Genomic DNA, 23,648 nt, shown 5'->3' on the forward strand with positions numbered 1-23,648 from the left:
TGTCCCGTGAAAGGTACTTCCGGGTGGAATGTTGCAAGCTGATTGGTAGGGAGGGATGTGGGTGGAGATATGAGCTCGCATCTTTGGTTGCTAGGCGATGGGAGGTTGCCAATTACGGTTCTGGTTGCTTCGAAGATTCCACCGGGAGAAGCGTCTGTAGTAACGGGATCCGGGAGTGACAGGGGATCTGCTGAGCACTGAGGGTCCTGTGGAGGCTGTGTGACATTACATCAAGGTATATGTAGGGAGGGGGTCTCCTGTGTATTAGTCACACAGTGTGTATGGCTGCAGTGAGCACACAGTGCACAGAACATGGGCTGTCATAGAGCACAGGTCAGAGGTTGTGTTCTATTGTCCCCTCTGCATCTTCAGATCCCAGCGGGCACCATACGTGTGCGTAGGGGCTGTGCCAGGTGTGCCAGCTGTGCCTGGGCACACTCTAATTACTGTGTGCGGTGCCGATTCCCCCTTGTGCCCGGGCTTCCTGTGTTGGATCCCTGCCTTGCAGCGCTGCTGGCTTCCCTCCACTTCTCTTCCCCCAGCTGCTGCAGGGATGTTTAGGGATGGAGAGTGGGGGAAGGGTCTAGTAAACATGTCATTTACCAGCCCCTTCCTTTTCTAAATGAACACAATGAACCAGGGGCGGACTGACAACTCATGGGGCCCCAGGCAATAGGAGATTATGGGGCCCCCAGGCAATCAGACATTATGGGGCCACACAGTATACACAAACACACACACACACAGTATACAATCACACAGTATACACAGACATGTTTCTATTGGCTGAGAAGGTACTGGAGAGGTGGGGCAGCTATAATCTCGGGATTTTTAGACCAAAGGGATGTCGGTAAGGGACATTTCAGAGACAGATGTAAAAAAAAACACAGATTTTTACATACTTTCCATGGTTTTACTGAGGCTGGCAACTTTGATGGGGCCCGCTAGTGGCACGGGGCCCTCGGGCAGTGCCCGAGTAGCCCAATGGTCAGTCCGCCCCTGCAATGAACACACTCACTCACTGCGTTCATTCATAACCGAAGCATAGTAAACCATGTTTACTATGCTTCCATTTGTGAATGAACAGGAAACTGCTCAACACAGAGGGCATATCTGTGTGTAGAGCAGACTCCTTCTCTAGTTTTCTCCTACAACAAAGTAAATTGATTGAAGATCAGATGATATGATTTTGTTGGGTCATTTCTGATGTGGATGTTAAACCTTTATTGTAATGGTGGCCATACACTATATAATCTAATGGTACAATCTCTTTTAGATTTATCAAAACTATACAAAAGCTGGACACACCTAATCCATCAGGTCAGTCTGGCTCCAATTAGGCTGCATGATTAATGGTAGATCTAAAGGAGGTTGTACAATCAGACTGTATTGTGTATGGTGAGCTTTAAGTAGAATTCCAGCAAAATCAAATTACTCTTTAAGAAGAAGTAAACCCTGATGGATTTTACTTTCTCTTTTTTCCCCTGCAAAGTAAAAGCATAATGGGCTAGTATGCATCGCAGAAAGCACTCTGACAATGGCTGGTAATGCCTGATTGGTGACATCACTCAAAGGTTCCCATGGCCCATCCCTTGTTGGCGCTCCCTCCTCTACCAAGGCAGCCAGGCTGACAGAGGGGAGTCAGAAGGGATTCAGAGAATTGGGAGAAGAACTCTATGCCGCCTGTACAAGTAGGATAATTAAAGTGATTTTAAACCTCAGACATGAAATATGAACAAAGCCCTCTATAGTGTGTATTTGTCTCAATTTAAAGCACTAAGTGTCATTTCTGTCTGTTGCTTAGTTCCTATCAGCATGGATCACTTCTGACAAGTTTTCCTGACACCAAGAGAAAAAAGGTGACGGGGAGGAACCTTCAGCAGATTAACATCCCATGTGGAAGGGGCTGTGTCCATTCCCTCCAATCACCATTCAGAGCTCTCCTCACTGAGGTCTGCAAAGTGTAACGTCAGATCTCCACCCCTTTTTTTCTGACAGCTCAGACAAGCTTTATAAAAACAGCTGTAGAGAAGTGAAGAAAAGCAGAAAAGCAGGTGAAGAAAAACTGCAGAAAAGCAGGTACTTAGGCCCATCACGTCACTGGGTAAAAGTAAGAGTTTACAAGCACTTCAAAGCAAAACTGTGGCTATAGCAAAACGGGAACAGGTCTAACAATGCAGGAAAGTCTGCAGGAGTAGAGGAATGAGCATTTAAAGTGGAGTTCCACCCTCAAGTGGAAGTTCCGCTCATTGGAACCCTCCCCCCCCTTCGGTGCCACAATTGGCACCTTTCAGGGGGGAGGGGGTGCAGAAACCTGTATAATACATTATCTTTCACAATATAGAAAAAAATGTGCTAACTTTACTGTTTTATTTTTTAATTAAAAAAAGTGTATTTTTTCCAAATAAAGTAAGACCGCTGCGCAAATACGGTGTGACAGAAAGTATTGCAATGACCGCCATTTTATTCTCTAGTTAGAAAAAAAATGTATAATGTTTGGGGGTTCTAAGTAATTTTATTCCTTAAGTGGTTAAGGTGAATTACCTTTAACCCTTACATTGCAGGCCCAGCCTCACACTAAGGGATGATTTTTAGGTTTCCTGGAGTTCAGCTTTAAACGGCGGCGTCACCACCAGCAGCACATTCTCATCTTCCTTTTACTCTCCCGGCGCTCTTTTCCAGGTAAGGAGAAGAAGCCTTGTGTAAGCAAGCTTTGACTTGGAGCTTTCTGAGGACTTGCTCTGACACGTGGCAGCCCTGGTATTTGACGGGTAGTGAGGAGGCAATTTGTCACCTCCCCACCACCTGTTTTAACCCTAAAAAGCCTTAACCACTGTGCAGCAACCACATACACTGAGCGCAGTTGCATCGCAACCCTATATACTTGGCCATGTTTGGCGCCAAATGCGATATGTGGTTTAATTGTTGCCACGGCCCCAAGCGTCTGCATGTCCCTCTTTAGGTGGCTCAACCTGTGTGAATGAGCCCTTAGGGATGAAGATTGTCTCCCCTCCCCCATGTGACAGCGCTGGGTGCCTGAGCAGAAAATGATCCAAGCACCAGTGCAGTTCTGCGGCCTTTGCATCTTTTATTCTGTTTTTTTTTCTCCCTTATTTGGTCTTTGTAGTGTGTCCTGATTAGAAGGCAGCAGTCCTTATTTTTTTCTTTCCTCTTGTTTTGTGGTATCAGTACTAGACATGTGCAATTCGTTTAGTTCCGAATTAGTTTTTTAAGAAATTTTTACAAATTTGTTAATTTCCGAAATTTAGAATTTCCGAATTTCCACATTTTTATATTTTCACATTTCCAAATTTTCGGAAATTTGGAAATTCGAAATTGGGAAATTCAAAATTCAAAATTCAGAAATTTGGAAATTAGAAAATTCAGAATTTGAAAATTCGCAAATTCAAAATTCGGAAATGTGAAAATTCTAATTTTTTCAGATTTCCGCATTTTCCAAATTCCAAATTTTTGAATTTTCAAAAAAAAGCAAAAAAACAAATGAAACGAAAATGAACACATTTTTTGTCAGTGCACATGTCTAATCAGTACCCACCTTCTCCTTTGAGGCTGGGTTCACGCTATCGTCGCATGCAGCTCACAGCAGGGGTCCGGTGTGTCCCGTTCACCGTGTCAGGTCCGGTTTCAGCTCAAATTTTTGGCTGAATTATTGTCGGGTGGCTCATACCACTTCTTGTCTCCCTGCAATGCTACCTTGTCTCTTCATCCATCCCCAACCTCAGTGCGCCTTGTGTGGTTATAGAGCCTAACCTTGTTAGTGTGATATTAAGCCCAGGTTCATACTGTTGCATTGCGGTAACACGCGGTAGCAGACATTGCATATTGCATGCGTTATTCTGCTGTGGTGCCATTCATGTTGCATGGCACATGTTATTATGAATAGCACCCCTACACACTAAGACAATGCATCTGCTACATGGCACTGCCATGCGCTGTGTTTCCAAAGGAGGGTTAGGTGCAGTTTATGCAGCAATGGCAGCCCACTGAAAATGAATGGGCTCCCTTAACCCAATACATGTTAACCACTTCAGCCCCGGACCAATAAATACCTTAAGGACCAGAGGTCTTTTTCCAATTTCACACTGCGCTGCTTTAACTGGTAATTGCGCGGTCATGCAATATTGCACCCAAACGAAATTTGCGTCCTTTTCTTCCCACAAATAGAGCTTTCTTTTGATGGTATTTGATTGCCTCTGCGATTTTTATTTTTTGCGATATAAATGGAAAAAGAGCGAAAATTTTGAAAAAAAATGATATTTCTCAAGTCATCTTCCAGGACGGCACACCTGAGAGATGAGAGGCTCCTCCCTACAGGAAACACAATCAATCGACAGCTGTTTTAAGTCCCCACCCTTCCCCTTGATCCTCAGTTTTTGATTGTGTTTCTCCCTACACAGCGAAACTGTTTGTTTTTTTCCAAATGACCCGAAGCCTGGGGCTGGTGGTCTCCCCCTGGGAGCCGGACCACAAGCCTGGGAAGCCTCTGGGTCTGGTAGGATATTCTTGTCCTTCCTGGGGGGTTCCCCTATCTTTTCCTCAGGTCGGGCAGCAGAAATTGGAAGAGCCCCCCTGAGAGCTGAAGGACCCTGGGTACAGTGGTGTACCCAGAACTTCAGGGGCCATTATCCTGTCTCCCCCTCCTTACCTGTACAGGTGGCTGTTCAGACGGGGGTGCTGGCCATCGGTTCTTTCCAGGGGGATCTTGTCCCCGACTCCTGGGTCCCCGGTAGCTCGCGTGGGCTGCCGGAGAGGGCGTGGCAACAAGCACCGCGTCATTTTCAAACTTCGGGAAAATGGCAGCGGCGTTCTTACCCAGGAGGGAAGGCTGTGAGTCAGTAGGAGCAGGCGCCCACATCCTCCTTTCTCTAGAGCGAGGAGGCACCAGTTTACTACGGTGGATGTCTGCCTTAACCACCTCAGATATGAAGATGGGAATGAGGAATGGAAGGCATTGCCCACCCCCCCCCCCCCCCCCCCATGTATATAGACTGACTGGTACAGTGCAGGACACAGCCTAACCTGGCACCTCCCTATGGGGACAGCAGTTGGGGGGGGGAAGCACTTTGGCGGCTATCCTCCTTGCGTGTGGACCATAAGGATGGAAAAGCAAGCCCGCTGGCTGTGGCAAAAAGAGGAAGACGACAACGGTGAGTGCTTTACTTTCCTTTTGCCGTGGGAATTTAGCTGCAAAATCCCCAATTCCAGCCAGAGGGTTCCTGGGCATTTGAGATCTCACCTGGGGTCTGGATTCAAATAGCCCTTAAGCTTCTGCTAAAAACACCAGCTGCAGCCCCTCTTACATCAGAGAAGCTGTATGGTGGACAGGTGGTGCAGAGGAACGAGTGTGCCTAAACCACTTCAGATGAGAAAGAGGTAGGTAGGCCATTGCTCCCCCTTCCCCGTGTATATACTGACTGGTGCAGTGCAGAACTTGGGGTCGGGATACAAATAGCGCAGACGCCACTGCTAAAACCACCAGCCACAGCTCCCTCTTACAGCAGAGACACTGTGGTTATCGCAGCAGTAGGTTGCCAGCCTCTCCCTACATGCCCAGTTGTGGTACATTTAGTAGGGATGAATATAGCGTACAGAGGGGACCTGGTAGATACAAAGTTACTTACAGGCCAGGTATACCACTGAACAGGTTATTAATTGGGCAGTGGTTGGTGGATTCAGAAGCTCCCCTGGTCAGCAGGTGCACTAGGTTACCGGCCCTATTAGCCCAGCTGCTAGGAATCTGAAGTTGCTTCACAATGTTTAAAAGCTGACCTAACATTCAAGGAGGGGCAGAGACCAAGCTACTGTGTGGCACAGTAGGGGTTCCCTTGTCACAGATCCTCCTTTTGGGGGTTGCCTGCTATAGTTAACTTTCATAAGCTCCAACCTCCCACTCCACCTTTACACTGTGTTTATATTATAGTGTAGGAGGTAAGAAGAAACTTTTTTTTTTATTGGTTTGGGCTACAATCCACTCAGTGGCAGATCTAAAGGCGATTCACCATAGATCGCTCCCTACATCCTTTTAATTGAGGATTTTCTGTGCAAACCTATGCAAGAGCTACATAATTGATTGTTTGAAGCCTGCAGATAGCTATTTACCTCCCAGGCTAAACTGGTAACCACTTCTTCTAGAGAGGTCTTAAATTGGTCTCTAGGGCTGGGCTCATTGAGACTTTAGTTGCTAATCAGCACCACCTGGATATGTGCTGGCTAACGATTGCTCAGTCTATGGAGGTAAGGTAGGACAACAACTACTACTAATAGTAGGGTGTCCAACCATTTTAGGATCTGTTCCTTCTCTGGTGGTGAAGGTTTAGTATCTACAGCCCAGGCTATGCCTATGAAATAAATTGCCTGTTGGTTATTTCATAAAGGGATAGACCATGACTCCTCATTGGCTGCACACCAGTAGACCTCAGTAGTGAAGGTTTGTGCTTGCTGGGATGTTTTTGTGGCACAGCAGAAATACACATTGAGATTTGTGACATCTCTGCTTAATAAGGACTATATTGCTGTACATCAGAAATGCACTGCACTGAAGCTTGTTTGCTGTCCTTTATATACTAAAGGTACTGCTTTGTTTGGCTACAGATCAGAAAAATACAACAGTGAAGGTGGTCTGTACTTTCTGGTTTTGTGTTGCACAGCAGAAATGCACATCATTGTGTCTGGTGACATCTCTGCTCATAATGGTTATATTGTTGCACATCAGACATACACAAGATTGAGGTCTGTCTGTGGGGCTTTGTGTCCTGTTTTACTGCCTTGTTGGTTACTTATCAGAAAGGCAGCAGTGAAGTCTGATGGTCCTGATTTGCGTGGCGCTGTGTTGATTCAGACAGTGCTATTAACAGCAATGGCTGCCGAGTTTAAACATGCGATTTGACATGTTGAGTCGCATGACAAATCATTTCAAGATGGATGTGCTATCTCTATTCATAGTGTTTTATTGTTGCACATCAGATTTATACAGCATTAAGGTCTGTGAGGTTTTTGTGTCCTGTATTACTGCCTTATCAGAAAGGCAGCAGTGAAAATTGATGGTTCAAATTTGTTGGGCTACATAGCAGAAATACAAATTGAACCCCTGCCAGGTGTAGTACATATACTGCCTTTGGTAATCCGTGTAGCACCACAAAGTGGTGTTGTGCTGATTTTAGCCATGCGATTTGACATGTTGAGTCGCAAGGCCAAATCGCTTCAATATGGATGTGCTATCTCTATTCAGAATTGTTATATTGTTGCACATCAGACATATACAAGATTGAAGGTTGTCTGTCCTTTTATGTCTTGCATATACTGCCTTATTGGCTGCATATCAGAAAGGACACAGCAGTGAAGGTTGCTTGTCTTTTTCTGATTTTGTTTTTGCTGCTCAGCTGAGAGACACATTGAGGATGGTGGCCTCTCTGCTCAGTATTGGTATATTACTACACATCAGACATACACAAAGATTGAATGTTTGTGTCCTGTATGTCCTATATTTACTGCCTTATCGTTTGTATATCAGGCTAAGCAGTGTTTCTCATGGATCTACCTTTCTGCATCTTAGGGATACACAGCAGGGGTTTGTTGGCTGCAATCTTCCAGGGAGTCACAGCATTGGGGACCCCTTACTTGTTCGACCTGAAAATTGCTATTTGTTTTTTTTTTCCCTGCGACCTGTGTAATCTTGAGGTCTGTGGATCCAGGAATCAGGGACTGCTGGTGTCGCACAGACACAAATGGTACCCATTGGAAGCCATAGTATATGACTTCTCATGCGTCTTGCAGTCCCAAGTCGCAGGTTGGGTCGCACGGGTGTGGGAACCCTAAACTTATCTGTCCCTTCTGATTGAGGTTTTGCTACACAGCAGGAATACTCATCATGGCGTTATTGTTTTATTTTGCAGCGGACCAGAAAGATTGCAGCTGTAAAGGCTGTCTGTCTTTTTCCTCAGTGTCTGCTTTTATGTTGTTGCACAGCAGAAATACTCAAGATTGAAGCTTGTTGGTGCTTTCTGTTTCAGAAAAACACAATGCTGCAGGTTGCTCGTGTCCTTTCTCAGTGTTGGTTCTATCTGAACTACACTACAGAAGTGCATGACAGAAAGGATTGTCTTGTGTTCCATATTTTTCCCTGTGGCATAGCAGAAATGCACAACACGGGAGTTGGTGTTCATATTAATCTTATAACTGTATTTGGTGGTTTGTCAGAAATACACAACATAGAAGTTTGGGTCTTTCTGTCTTTATAGCCTTGTTTTGCTGTACATAGGTAAAGCACAACAGTAAAGGGGGTTCCTGTCCTTTCCGTATTTATATATCAGTTATGACCTAGCTAGCTGCACTAAAGAAATACGCAGCATTTAGGGTTTGCTTGAGTCTTAATGTTTTTACGTCTTGGCAGCACATCAGAAAACCAGACTATGAGGACTGTTTGTCTACGTTGAGGTTCAGATTTGGGTCTCTTCCCATATTTGATATATTGGTTTAGCTAGTCACACTCAGGCACACAACATTGTTGTCTATGCTTGTGTCCTTTCTGTCTAAATCTATTGTGCCGTGCCCACAATCTATGATCATTTTATTTGTGATATTAATAATGCATGTATCACCTTTTGTATTTCAGCCTTCTTTTCCATGGAGGGGCCAGGAGTTCGGGCTGCAGCTGCCACATGTCAGAAAACCTTGACCACTTGCATTCAGGGATGCCAGAACCATTTCCTAGGGTTGAAGCCCTGTAGGGTTATGGGACACTGGAGGAAGGGGATAATGAATCGCCCTGTTTAGTAAGAACTTGGAGAGTTCTGTTCAGAGGAGTATTAGGGCCTGAGGATGAAGTATAAAGATGTATACCCGATCGAATAGGTTTCGGCTCGGTGCATGGCCTTCATTTTGCCCTTTTAGCAAAACTAGACATAGCAATATGGGTAGTCTACTCCTGCTAGGGACTTTAATCTCCTGAAGAAGGCTCTCAGGCGTAAGTAAGGACATAGATTGGGCATGCCTTAAACCCAGGGTTCAAGCTTCTGTTAATCTATTTCCCTTAAGTAGGCTTCCCTTTGGTCTTTTGCTGACATAAAGATAAAAGGGAAGCAGTTTTATTTCCCTCAACAGGATAGTGTTAAGACAGGCCCTCTTATTGATTAATGTAGTGTCCTTGTCTTACACAGGTCTCTTATTTTATCTTTTTAGTGGTTCTAAGTAGCACCTACAGGCATAATAGGCCATGGTTGTTAGATGTGTGAGATAGGCAACATTGCTAACCTACAAGTTTAACATGTTTTCTGATTCCATTTTTAAGAGCCCATTTCACCTAGATACTGCATCTGAAGCGGAAAAGGCAGGAACATCTGTGGAGCAGACCTGCAGATCAGCCGCATGATCCAGCTAACATGCCTTCTTCAAGCATATGAGCGTATGGAGTGGAGGTAAAGCTCACTGCAGAGCCAAGGTTCGCCAAGAGGGTTTTGCAGTGGCCCCACCCTAAGGTAGGCCTGAGGTACTTGTTTATCCTCTCAGGTGTGCCGTCCTGGAAGATGACTTGAGAAAAGTACCAGTTACTTACCGGTAACTGTCTTTCTGGGAAATCTTCCAGGACGGCAGGCCTACTTCCCGCCCGTTGGAGGAGGGAAAATTCTAGAACACTAGAAGGTGAGTACCTATGAGGAATGATTTCCCTTGTGAACCTGGTTCAGGAGTTACTTCTCTACAAACTGAGGATCAAGGGGAAGGGTGGGGACTTAAAACAGCTGTCGATTGATTGTGTTTCCTGTAGGGAGGAGCCTCTCATCTCTCAGGTGTGCCGTCCTGGAAGATTTCCCAGAAAGACAGTTACCGGTAAGTAACTGGTACTTTTTCTTCTTTTTGTTATAAGAAAAATCGAATAAACTAAATTTTAGTCATACATTGAGGGCAAAATTTATTCAGCCACATGTCTTTAGTAAAAAAAATGTCAATAAGCGTATATTTTTTGGTTTGCGCAAAAGTTATAGCGTCTACAAACTAGAGTACATTTTCTGGAATTTACACAGCTTTTAATTTATGACTGCTATCTCATTTCTTGAGGTGCTAAAATGGCAGGGCAGTACAAACCCCCCCCAAATGACCCCATTTTGGAAAGTAGACACCCCAAGGAAACTGCTGATGGGTATGTTGAGCCCATTGAATATTTATTTTTTTTGTCCTAAGGGATTGAATAATGACAAAAAAAAAAAAAGTACAAAAAGTTGTCACTAAATGATATATTGCTCACACATGCCATGGTTATATGTGGAATTGCACCCCAAAATATATTCCGCTACTTCTCCCGAGTACGGGGATACCACATGTGTGGGACTTTTTGGGAGTCTAGTCGCGCACGGCATCCCGAAAACCAATCACCACCTTCAGGATTTCTAAGGGTGCAAATTTTTGATTTCACCCCTCACTACCTATCACAGTTTCGAAGGCCATAAAAAGCCAAAATAGCACAAAACCTCCCAAAATGACCCCATTTTGGAAAGTAGACACCCCAAGCTATTTACTGAGAGGCATGTTGAGTCCATGGAATATTTTATATTTTGCCACAAGTTGCGGGAATATTACAAACTTTTTTTTTTTTTGCACAAAGTTGTCACTAAATGATATATTGCTCACACATGCTATGGGCATATGTGAAATGACACCCCAAAATACATTCTGCTGCTTCTCCTGAGTACAGGGATACCACATGTGTGGGACTTTTTGGGAGCCTAGCCGCGTACGGGACCCCGAAATCCAAGCACCGCCTTCAGGATTTCTAAGGGCATAATTTTTTTATTTTACTCCTCACTACCTATCACAGTTTTGACGGCCATAAAATGCCAAGATGGCACAAAACCCCCCCAAATGACCCCATTTTGGAAAGTAGACACCCCAAGGAAACTGCTGATGGCTATGTTGAGCCCATTGAATATTTATTTTTTTGTCCTAAGGGATTGAATAATGACTAAAAAAAAAAAACAAAAAAAAATGTACAAAAAGTTGTCACTAAATGATATATTGCTCACACATGCCATGGTTATATGTGGAATTGCACCCCAAAATATATTCCGCTACTTCTCCCGAGTACGGGGATACCACATGTGTGGGACTTTTTGGGAGTCTAGTCGCGCACGGCATCCCGAAAACCAATCACCACCTTCAGGATTTCTAAGGGTGCAAATTTTTGATTTCACCCCTCACTACCTATCACAGTTTCGAAGGCCATAAAAAGCCAAAATAGCACAAAACCCCCCAAAATGACCCCATTTTGGAAAGTAGACACCCCAAGCTATTTACTGAGAGGCATGTTGAGTCCATGGAATATTTTATATTTTGCCACAAGTTGCGGGAATATTACAAACTTTTTTTTTTTGCACAAAGTTGTCACTAAATGATATATTGCTCACACATGCTATGGGCATATGTGAAATGACACCCCAAAATACATTCTGCTGCTTCTCCTGAGTATGGGGATACCACATGTGTGGGACTTTTTGGGAGCCTAGCCGCGTACGGGACCCCGAAATCCAAGCACCGCCTTCAGGATTTCTAAGGGCATAATTTTTTTATTTTACTCCTCACTACCTATCACAGTTTTGACGGCCATAAAATGCCAAGATGGCACAAAACCCCCCCAAATGACCCCATTTTGGAAAGTAGACACCCCAAGGAAACTGCTGATGGGTATGTTGAGCCCATTGAATATTTATTTTTTTTGTCCTAAGGGATTGAATAATGACTAAAAAAAAAAAACAAAAAAAAATGTACAAAAAGTTGTCACTAAATGATATATTGCTCACACATGCCATGGTTATATGTGGAATTGCACCCCAAAATATATTCAGCTACTTCTCCCGAGTATGGGGATACCACATGTGTGGGACTTTTTGGGAGTCTAGTCGCGTACGGCACCCCGAAAACCAATCACCACCTTCAGGATTTCTAAGGGTGCAAAGGCCATAAAATGCCAAAATAGCACAAAACCCCCCCCAAATTACCCCATTTTGGAAAGTAGACACCCCAAGCTATTTACTGAGAGTCATGTTGTCTGAACGAAAAAAAAGAGATTGATCGGTGGGTATGCCCACCATTAGATACCTCCCTTCATCCACCCACTTCTAATGATGGACATACATGCACCATTTATATATGCCGAAGCATGGGGGCATCCTCCCGCAAAAAAGTTATGCTGCGTACATACGTTCAAACTTTTCCACGGGCAAGCCCTCCGTCGGAATTTTGACCGTATGTACGCGGCATTAGGAGCAAAATCACTCCTCCACCCCTTATGCCCCCATGCTTCGGCATATATGCTCTTTTTTAACTGTGGTGGTGAAATCACCGCCTACAGCACTGGAGTCACGGCTTTATGTATCGTGGGAGAAAACGCTGTTGCTGTCAAGATAAATAAATCCGCGCTGCAGCTGAATGGCGTACCTGCTAAGCAAATTATGGTTAACGTTAAAACAAAGTAACATCCCAGTAAAACCTTACCATACCATACCTGCAAAGCAATTGCCAAAAAAAACAGTAAAAAATAAAACATTTTTTAACACAACCTGTGCCTAAAATATATATATGCCGAAGCATGGGGGCATCCTCCCGCAAAAAAGTTATGCTGCGTACATACGTTCAAACTTTTCCACGGGCAAGCCCTCCGTCGGAATTTTGACCGTATGTACGCGGCATTAGGAGCAAAATCGCTCCTCCACCCCTTATGCCCCCATGCTTCGGCATATATGCTCTTTTTTAACTGTGGTGGTGAAATCACCTCCTACAGCACTGGAGTCGCGGCTTTATGTATTTGAGAGAAGAGAGAGAGAGAGAGAGAACAATAAAACGACAACTATTTTTGGTTTTTATATTTTATATTTTTTTGGTTTTTTTATTTTACTTTTTTTTTTTTATACACTTTTTTTTTAACTGTAAACTGTAACTGTAACGGTTCGGGTCTCTCAAAATGCGATGGCATCTTGGGAGACCCTGTGTAAGTGTGCCTAGCCTGTGAAATGCTGTACCCTACGCTAATACTTCACTAGTGTGTGGTAGCGTTCAAAACACTCACCCTGACAAAGACCAGGATTGCCAGGACAGCGTGGACAATAAGAACGGGTGTCACGCCTATATCCGCGCTTGCTACAGACACGACATCTTTTTTGGGGGGCTCGTTGGGTAGGGGTACTCGGGAGGACATAAGAATAATGCCTCTCATGCAGCCGGCTTACTGCATTTGGTTGGGAATGGTGAGGTACAGAACCGTCTGGAAACAGAAGCTCTGTGACAACCTCTCTTTGGAAGAAAAGAAAGGTTAATGTTCCGCCTGAAGTTTTGTATAGCACAAAAGCATTCAGCAAAGCCAATTGAAATAAGTAAGCAGACACTTTTTTGTACCAGCGTCTGGTCTTACGGGAAGTTAGATACGGCGCCAACATCTGGTCATTGAGGTCCACCCCTCCCATATTTTTGTTATATTCGTGGACACAGAGGGGTTTCTCCACAATACCAGTCGCCGTAGAAATTTGGACCGTCGTGTCTGCATGAAGGGAGGTAAGAACGAAAACATTCTTATTATCCCTCCACTTCATAGCGAGCAAATTATTACACCGATAGCAGGCTCTCTCCCCCAGCCTAAGACGGGAATCTACAAGCCGCTGGGGAAAGCCCCGGCGATTAGGTCGCACGGTGCCACATGCTCCAATCTGATTATCAAATAAATGACTAAACAGTGGCACGCTGGTGTAATAGTTGTCCACGTACAAGTGGTACCCCTTTCCGAATAAGGGTGACACCAATTTCCACACTATCTTGCCAGCGCTTCCTATGTAATCAGGGCAGTTCTCCGGCTCTACGTCACTATCTTTACCCTCATAAACCATAAAGCTCCATGCATAGCCTGTGGCCCTGTCACAGCACTTATAGAGCTTGACCCCGTATCTGGTACGCTTGTTGGGAATGTACTGTTTGAATGACAAGCGACCAGTAAACTTAACCAGGGACTCATCAACGCAGACAACTTTTTGGGGAGTAAACAAGTCTGCAAAACATTGGTTGAAGTGGTTTATGAGGGGCTGAATTTTGTAGAGCCGATCGTATTCAGGGTCTCCACGTGGACGACAAAGTTCATTGTCACTGAAGTGCAAGAACCGCAAGATCTGCTCGTATCGTTTCCTGGACATGGAGTTAGAGAACACGGGCATGTGGTCAGCCGGATGCGTGGACCAATAAGCCCGCATCCGCATAAATTTATGTGTGCCCATGTTGAGGGAAAGGCCCAAAAACGTCTTAAATTCGGAAACCGTAACTGGTTTCCAATCTCTGGCAAGAGACGGCAACTGGGGATTAGCGGCGATGCGTTGACCAGCATATAAATTGGTTTGGTCCACAATAGATCTATAGAGATCTTCCGTGAGATACAGAGAATAAAAATCGAGTGGCGTAAAATCATCTGTATCCACCTGAATACCGGGTTGGGCAGTGAATGGGGGAAGTACGGGTTCTGCAGAAGTGGTGGGCACCCAATCAGGATTGGCGAATTCTGCAGGAAGGGCACTATGGGTACGACGGGCCTGTCTTTGTCTTCTTCTTGGTGGCAGCGGGACACTACTTGTGCTTGCCACCTCGCCAGCTTGAACTGCACTTATGGGACTCGCCATGTCACCACGTGATACTGCAGTGCTGGATGTACGTCCAGGGTGTACTAGGCCGCTGGTGCTTGCCAGTTCACCAAAAGAATGAGCGGCGCTAGTACTGGCTCTATACTCCATACGAGGGACTTGCGGTTCCTGCACCTCAACAACATCAGAAAATCGGGGTCGGGTACGCCTGACAATAGCAGGGACCTCTTCTTCGTCGTCAGAGCTATCTGACATGGAGGCGCTGTCCTCTACAGGTTCGTATTCTGAGCCTGAATCTGACAGATCAGTGTCTTCCTCTTCACTATCTGTCATGCTCAGAAACGTGTAGGCCTCTTCACTAGTGTACCTTCGCTTTGCCATTTTGGGCTCTAAATTTAGGGGTACAGTAGTGAGACTCACAGGTAAAAAAGCACCTAGCCTGTCAGCGACTGTATAAAACGCTATCAAAAAAAACTGTTAGCGATCGCAGGGATCAGGCCTGACTCTGCGAACGCTGCAGTTATGTGTGTTGTGTTTTGTAAGTGACAGTGATCGATCGATACTGCACTTGGGTGGGCTGGGCTGGGCTGGGCAGAGGGGCAAAACGCAGGTGCTAGCAGGTATCTGGGCTGATCCCGCTAACAATGCGTTTTTTTAGAACCCTAAATTGCTGGGCACGCTAGTATAGATCTGATCAGATCAGATATTGATCTGTTCGGATACTATACCACTAAGGGAGGTGTATGCTTTGCGCGTGTGTGTTAGCGGTGCTGGCACTAACCTAGCACTGCCTGGGGCGACGCAGACCCTTTCTGACCCTAAAACCAAATTTATATCACCCGCCGGGTGATCAGGGGGTTAAACCTTTATTAGGTAATAAATGGCGGGTGCCCTGATGCTATAAAAAGCGAACTACCTAACCAGCGTCACCCGTAACACTTATACGGTGATCACTGGTGAAAGGGTTAACTAAGGGCAATCAGGGGTTAAAACCTTTATTGGGTATTTATATGGGGGTACCTGAAGCTTTATAAAAAGCTGACGGGGAACCTAAATAACTAAATAACTAACTGGCTAACCAGCGTCACCAGTGACACTTATGCAGCGATCGCTGGTGAAAGGGTTAACTCTAGGGGCAATCAAAGGGTTAAAACCTTTATTAGGTTATATATCGGGGTACCTAACGGTATAAAAACCTGGCGTTGAACCTAAAAAAAAAAACTAGCTTCCTAGCGGGACCAGTGACACTATTGCAGCGATCAGAAAAACGATCGCTTAGTGACACTGGTAAAAGAGGGTGAAAGGGTTAACTGGGAGGGCAATCAAGGGGTTAAACCTTTATTAGGGGGGGGTAGGGGGCTACCCTGGACCTAAAGGGGCCTAACACTAGCTGCCCTGACACTTTTTACAGTCACAACTGACACTAAATGTAGTGATCAATAAATAAATGAACACTGCATTAGTGACACTGTGACTGGGGGGGGGCGGGGGGCCGATCGGGGGGGTGACTGGGGTGAAATGTGTGCCTGTGTGTACCTATGTGTCAGTGGACTGTTGGTGCACTTACTTGTGTCTTCACTCCTCGCTGTCCGGTTCAAAAAGACCGCCACGAGGAGTGTGACATCACTTCCTCCTCCTGTGTTTACATTTTCACAGGGGAGGAAGTTTGTCACTGGCCAGGAGCGATCGAGAGGGGATGGGCGGAAACCAACGGCCATCCCCTCATCGCCGATCGCTCCGGCACCGAAAGGGACCGCCGTATCTAGCGGGAGGGGGTCCGATCGGACCCCCCACCCGCTAGAAGGCATTCACGTACATTTACGTGATTGTGCCTGCCTGTGCCATTGTGTTGACGTACATTGGCAATACGGCGGTCCTCAAGTGGTTAATATGACAAAACAAAGCACTACACCCCAGGTCGCCCCCTCCGGTCAGCTAACCAGATCCTCCTCCACATCCCCAAGACCCGTTATAAAATAAAAGGAGAACGACTATGGAACGCTCTATCTGCAGTCATCCGCTCGGAAGAAAACCATTTGGCCTTCAGGAAGAAGCTCAAGCCCCATCTCTTCTGAAAGCCCAGTAGGACACTGGTGGCAAAAGCCCCTTGAAGCAATTTAGTTTGCATATGTAGCGCTATATAAGTTATTCATTCATTCAATGTGTGACTTAAGGTGTGTGTGTTATCACACTGCACCAGTGTAAACCTGGCCTTAAGCTAGCCAACCATCTGGTGTCAGAGGGGGGCAGCACAAGACATTTGGCCTAGAACTAGAGGGTCTGGGCTTGTAAGGCAAGCCATAGATGATTACATTTTCTTTCCTTCCACCACCAACACATTCAGTGTTGATGGGGAAATCCTTCCCACAGCGCTATTGTGTTTTCCCGGCTATAGCTGCTGGCAGTAATCGCATGTAAAAAAAATCCAACAGGCTGGTTTTACCCATGTTAATCGATGAATCAACCAGCCTGCCCATAGATGTATCAAATCTCTGCTGGTCCTTGCTGAACCAGCCAAGATTCGATACATCTATGGCTGGCTTAAAGTGGTTCTAAAGCCTCAAAGTTTTTTACCTTGATGTGTTCTATGCATTAAGGTAAAAAAATCTTCTCTGCTGCAGGATCCCCCCAGCCCCCCCTTATTGTTACCTGAGCCCGATCTGATCCAGTGACATGCACAAGAGCAGCTGCTCTCGCCACTGTCTCCCACTTTATTGGGAAGATTGATAGCAGCTGTAGCCATTGGCTCCTACTCCTGTCAATCAACTCCAATGACGAGAGAGCAGGGGGTGTCAATGGACACAGCAGCGGGGCTCAGGAGTGAACACGCATGAATGCCCCATGGGAAGCGATTTCCTGTGGGGGCACTGGACAGACAGGAGGAACCAGGAGTGCCGGTGGGGGACCCAAGAAGAGGAGATTTGGGGCTGCTCTGTGCAATTCCATTGCACATAGCAGGTAAGTATAGAAATGTTTGTTATTTTTTTAAACTTCCTTTATTATCAATTTAAAGAGAAGGACAGCCAAAGCTTGTTTGGATGTACTTCTATGGATCACAAGCATGCAGTTCGTTCTGTACTCCTGTGAGCCGCTTTCAGCTGACATCGGGCTGACATCACAGAACCCGTGCAGGCTCGAGTAAGATCCTGACAATGAACTCAGGATCCACTCACATGCCTGGATCAGCACCCGGTTCAGCCTCTAAGCAAGCCACTGAGAACCTGAGCCGGTCGCTCCCACCCCCTTCACAGCCCAGTGCTCCAGTGAGTGGGGGGGGGGGGCAGACAGCAGTGACTGACAGTCACCAGCTCTCTGCTTACAGAGTCCTAAGGAATGAGTGATCAATGGTGTTAGATCGCTCAGTTCTTAGTGTTGGAGCCGGCAGGGGACAGATGCAGCATCAGACCAATGCTGCATCCACCTAGGTAAGTATGATTGTAAAATAAAAAAAAGTCCATGCTTCTCTTTTAAGGACTTGTTTACACTCGCAGCAAAGACTGCTGCTCCTCTGAAAAGTGACCCACACTTGGATTGCTTTTTTGTTTGATAGGCAGTGAGGAGGCAATATGTCACCTCCTCACTACCTGTTTTAACCCTCTAAATGTAGCATTATTGCAGTGCACGCAGTTGTGGGGGGGTTGCAGCATTGCCTTGTACACTTGGCTGCTGCTAGTGCCCAATGAATGCGACAAGGGGGTGTGATTCCTGCTGCAAAACATCACAGCCAGGGCATGTGTACACCCATCCCCTGCCTTTGCAGCTTAAGGGGGGATGTTTGGGAGGGTTCAGCATGTACTTTGCCACCCCCCCAACTGCAAGTGTAAATGACCCCCAAACCTGTCCTTGAGCCCAAAGCATCCTTTAGTTTGGCACAGAGCATGTAAAGGTTGGATCTTTGTCTGCTTTTTATTTCTCAATACTGTATGTCTCTGCAGAGGAGATTTCTTCTCTCTTCCTGTGTGACCACTAGAACAGGAAGTGATCATAAGCTCCCCGGTAAGGACACAGCATTTGATAGCAGACAGCATTAAAAAAAATGTTAGTTAGCACAGTAGGGAATGGTTAGAACTGCTGTGACATTTCCATTGCCGTCTATGCACTTACTGAAGTAAGCATTACATGGAATGAGAGCAAATCTCCCACATTGAGACACAGGCTGCAATAAAAACCTGACAGAGGCCTTAACCCTTCCTACATTTTTACATGTTAATCAGATCAATCAGAATACATTTCTTGTTTATTTTTCCTTTTGAAGAGCATGATGCTGGTTGCTTGGCTGCATTAAGCTAACCCCTTGACAGCGAGCGAATACTTTACACAATGGATAATGCTCCAATACTTCCATAACTACTGCATAAGTCTACAGCTATTTCTATGGGCGCGGTGGTGTGCAAACATTTACACAGTGCATTCTCATTAAGCTCTAAATGTCATCCATTCTCTGCACTTAATACTTTGTGTACCCATTTTTATTAATTTATCCAGAGGAGACAAGATGATTAAAATAAACGTACGGCAGAGGAAAAACTGGCACAAAATGACTTTTCAGTATGATTGATGCTTCCCTCTCATTGTTAATAGTAACATATGGACACTTTAAATCCTGTTCTGATGCGTTGATACAGTTTTCATATCCACCATATTTTAACAAAATCAAAATTGCTTAAAAAAATGTTTTGCAAAAATAGGAACGATCGTGTTATGCGTCAGTGACCCCCCCCCCCCCCCCCCAATTATTATAATTCTATATGCTTTGTATTAGTTTGTGCCTTTTATTTAAATTTACTCTTCAGCTTTGAGATTCATAGTCAAAAATCCCCAGCAGATGTCCCACTGGAGAGATTTCCCTTCCTGTCCTATAGACACAATAGGATGGGGGGTAAATCTCTCCAACATGCTGCCATCTTTGACCTCACCCACATTCTCTTTCCAAGTTTCAAGGCACTAGTAAACTTTTGAAAGATTTCACAAAGCTATTCATCCTGCGAAACTGCATGTACATTTGATCTATGCAAATGTAAAAAAAATCAATTACCAAGCTATTTTTTCTCCAGGTTGAATGTTCTTAGAGAATAGAGTGGATCAGGAAAATACTGCATAATGGCCACTAGGTAGAGCCAATGATCTTAGAAAATAAATACTTGTTTAATGTCGTGATGGGACTGATGGCAAATCCCAAATTTTACAGTTATCAACAGAATATGAGGCGGAATATTCCAATGGGAACTGTTCTGGTTGGAAATGTCTAAGCCCTTGTACACACGGTCGGAGAATCCATCGGAATGTGTCCTGTCGGACCGAGTTGTCGGATAATCTGACTGTGTGTGGTATGCATCGGACTGATTCCGTCGGAATATCAGTCGGACCCAATTTTCCAATTTGTTGGAAATATTTTCCGACCAACTGGTTTGATCAGACATACTCCGATCATGTGTAGAGAATTTTGATCGGACCAAGTGCCACGCATGCTCAGATCAAATTCCTACATCAAAGCTATTGGCTACTAGCCTGAACGTAGTCCCATCGTAACAAAATTATGTCATCACGTTCTGAATGATCGGATTTTTCAACAACTTAGTCCGACCGTGTGTATGCAACAGTTTCGGACAAGATCCGACTGACAAAATCCGACGGATTTGGTTGTCGAAATCTCCGACTGTGTGTACAGGGGCTAAGGGGGGAATTGTCTAAGAGGCAGATTGAAAGGTAAGAACCACCTTTATTAATGCAGTAGTAAACCACACTTGAAAAACAAAAACAAACTTCCCCTGCAAGATAATGTGCTAGTACGCATCACATATTAGCACATTATGAGAGACCTACCTGAAAACGAAGCCCTACAGCAGTGCGCTGTCACAGCTGACAGGGCTTCCATCTTCCCATCGGTCTTCCTTCTGGGTTCGCTCCCTCTGGCTACATGAGATGACATCATTCCAGCACATGCAAGTGGGAAGCCCTTGGCTATGGCACAGGCACTGTGCCAGACCTTCAGAGCGCATGCACCGGGACATCACTGGCTGCATGCAGTGTGACTAACTCCTACGCTGTGCAAGCTTAGGAGATATTTACTGTAACTACAGGTAAGCCTTATTATAGGCTTGCCTGTAGTTACAAGTTGTAAAACAGAGTTTACTACCACTTTAAAGGGGTTGTAAACCCTTCCATATACCCAGTGAAGTGACTAGCCTCAGATGATACACAGAGATTTAAAAAAAATCCTCCTACATAAGTTGCCGTCTTTCTCCATATCATTTCAAAGTGCAGAATATACACAGGATCTCTCAGCTATGAAAAGTAGGGGGCGGAGAGTTGAAGTTACATCAATGACAAAAGCTCTGAGAGCTGATTGGAGGGCAGGGACACACCCCTTTCAAACCGCACACAGGAACAGAGCTGAGGCTGTCAATCTGCTGGATGTCCCTCCCCTGTCACCATTTTTCTCTTGGTGTCAAGAAAACCTGTCAGAAGTGATTCATGCTGATAGCAGAGGAAGGAGGCAGGAGATAGAAATGACACTTAGTGCCCTGGATTGAGACAAGTACATACTATATAGGGATATTATTTGTTCATATTTCATGTCTGAGGTTTACAACCACTTTAAGATGTACTTGCAAACTATTTTCTTCTCTGATTGCTGTGGCACCGTCCACCAGCTGTTTCAGCACCATGCACCTTGGTGTATACCAATCTTTTGTGTAATGGGAATAGCTTTATGATGAGCAAACCAGAAGAGATAGCATTGCTCCAGGCAGGTCCGCTAATTACACAGTTGCTACCACACTAATTAGGTGCTGGCCCAGCTTGTAGCTGTCTTCACTGGAAAGGATTTGGTCAGGAAACAGGGAAACAGAGAACTACTAACTCGTTTTGCTCTTGCTCAGCACTTATCCAGCATTAATTCAAGAGTGAAACGCGTTGTTGAAAAGCTGTTGTTCTCTGTGTCCCTCTGCTGTGTATTTGATATTGTGGTTTTATTGAAGATCTGTAATAAGTGGCTTTTTTTTTCTGTACTGGGTCCAGTTTTTTTTTTTGATGCATTTTATTGTGTTTCAGTACAGATCTGTGCAGGAAAAAAAACAGCATTTTTTTTTTCTGGAACTGAAAAGCACTGGAACGCACTGCATTGGTGTGATCTATGCCATTAGAACCCATATAACCTACTTCCCATGCACTGCACTGTATGTGGTATAAATGGGCCCTAGGCCTCCTTTCACATTAGCGTGTCTCCAAAGCTGCACAACTTCCAGTGCAACTTTGGAGTGTGACTTTGATGCAACTTTTGGTGTGATTTTGATTCGACTTAACATTCTATGGATCAAAATCACATCAAAAGTCTCGCCAAAGTAGTGTGGGCACGTTTTCAAAGTCACTGCGACTTAAATTTGAACGGGTGCCATTGAAAAGAATGGTGTGTGATTTGTCATGCGACTTTGATGTCCAAAGTCGCATGACAAATCGCACAAGTGTGAATGGACTTTAGTCATGCGGCCGACCAAATCCTTTCCTTGCAGTCTTTAGGATGACGTATACAAATCTGGTGCACATTCCCGAGAGACAGATGTCTACAGAGAAATGATGACATTCTTTAAGAATTCCTCGTCTGAATTGAAAGAAGTAATATATTTACAGCCTGCAGCCATTGCCCTTTTTGTATTATTTCTGTTGGTTTGTTACACATGGCATACTAAAGTTGTTCTCTCCTGACATAGAAAGGATGACCGCCGGCTCCATCTGCGTACCGCAGATTATACCACTTCGTGTTCCTATTCCTGGTAAAGGAAAATATGAAGTAGACACCAACACACCAATTGATATCAAGTCAGGTATGGCAAAGAAAAGACCTTAATACCTTAATTTCATATGAAAAATGATCATTGGTCTTAAAGTATAACTAAAGGCAAAACCTTTTCTTTAGTTTCGGATAGAGTGGAGATGGATTAGAACCCCTGTCAGTTTTTATTGCTGTCTGTGTCCCCATTAGGGAGATTGGCCCTCTCTATTTGTCCTGTTTACCATTATCATTAAAAGTGAAAGTTAACCACTTTCAGACCGGACCATTTTGCTGGTAAATGACCAGAGGTCTTTTTACACTTTGGCACTGCGCTGCTTTAACTGGTAATTGCGCGGTCATGCAATGTTGTACCCAAACAAAATTTGCGTCCTTTTCTTCCCACAAATAGAGCTTTCTTTTGATGGTATTTGATTGCCTCTGCGATTTTTATTTTTTGCGATATAAACGTAAAAAGACCGCAAATTTTGAAAAAAAATGATATTTTCTACTTTTTGTTATTAGAAAAATCCAATAAACTCAATTTTAGTCATACATTTAGGCCAAAATGTATTCAGCCACATGTCTTTGGTAAAAAAAAAGTCAATAATTGTATATTTATTGGTTTGCGCAAAAGTTGTCACATCTACAAACTAAGGTACGTTTTCTGCAATTTACGCAGCTTTTAGTTTACGACTGCCTATCTCATTTCTTGAGGTGCTAAAATGGCAGGGCAGTACAAAACCCCCCCAAATGACCCCATTTTGGAAAGTAGACCCCCTAAGGAAATTGATAAGAGGCATGTTGAGCCCATTGAATATTTTATTTTTTTGCCTCAAGCGATTGAATAATGACAAAAAAAAAAATTTTTTTTTTTTTTTACACAAAGTTGTCACTAAATGATATATTGCTCACACATGCTATGGGCGTATGTGAAATAACACCCCAAAATAAATTCTGCTGCTTCTCCTGAGTACGGGGATACCACATATGTGGGACTTTTTGGGAGCCTAGCCGCGTACGGGGCCCCGAAAACCAAGCACCGCCTTCAGGCTTTCTAAGGGCGTACATTTTTGAGTTCACTTCTCACTACCTATTACAGTTTTGAAGGCCATAAAATGCCAAGATGGCACAAAACCCCCACAAATGACCCCATTTTAGAAAGTAGACACCCCAAGCTATTTGCTGAGAGGCATGTTGAGTTCATGGAATATTTTATATTTTGCCACAAGTTGCGGGAAAATTACAAACTTTTTTTT

General features: G+C 44.5%; 1 protein-coding gene across 2 annotated transcripts in view; it reads left to right on the top strand.

Moving 5' to 3' along the window:
- The first annotated feature begins 74 nt into the window (after nucleotides 1-74).
- The window catches only part of DZANK1 (double zinc ribbon and ankyrin repeat domains 1), an 86,285-nt gene continuing 62,711 nt past the window's right edge, over nucleotides 75-23,648 (top strand). The window contains exons 1-2 of one of the 2 annotated variants that reach the window (XM_077485999.1): nucleotides 75-235; nucleotides 22,331-22,444. In XM_077485999.1, coding sequence (XP_077342125.1) covers nucleotides 22,336-22,444 — 109 coding nt within the window. In that variant the 5' untranslated portion in view covers nucleotides 75-235; nucleotides 22,331-22,335. The remainder of the gene's footprint in view (nucleotides 236-22,330; nucleotides 22,445-23,648) is intronic. The other variant, XM_077486000.1, reaches the window with a different exon arrangement.

This window comes from Lithobates pipiens, unplaced genomic scaffold, assembly GCF_037356315.1.
Source record: "Lithobates pipiens isolate NorthernLeopardFrog02 unplaced genomic scaffold, aLitPip1_a1.2 Scaffold_18, whole genome shotgun sequence".
Taxonomy (NCBI): Eukaryota; Metazoa; Chordata; class Amphibia; order Anura; family Ranidae; genus Lithobates; species Lithobates pipiens.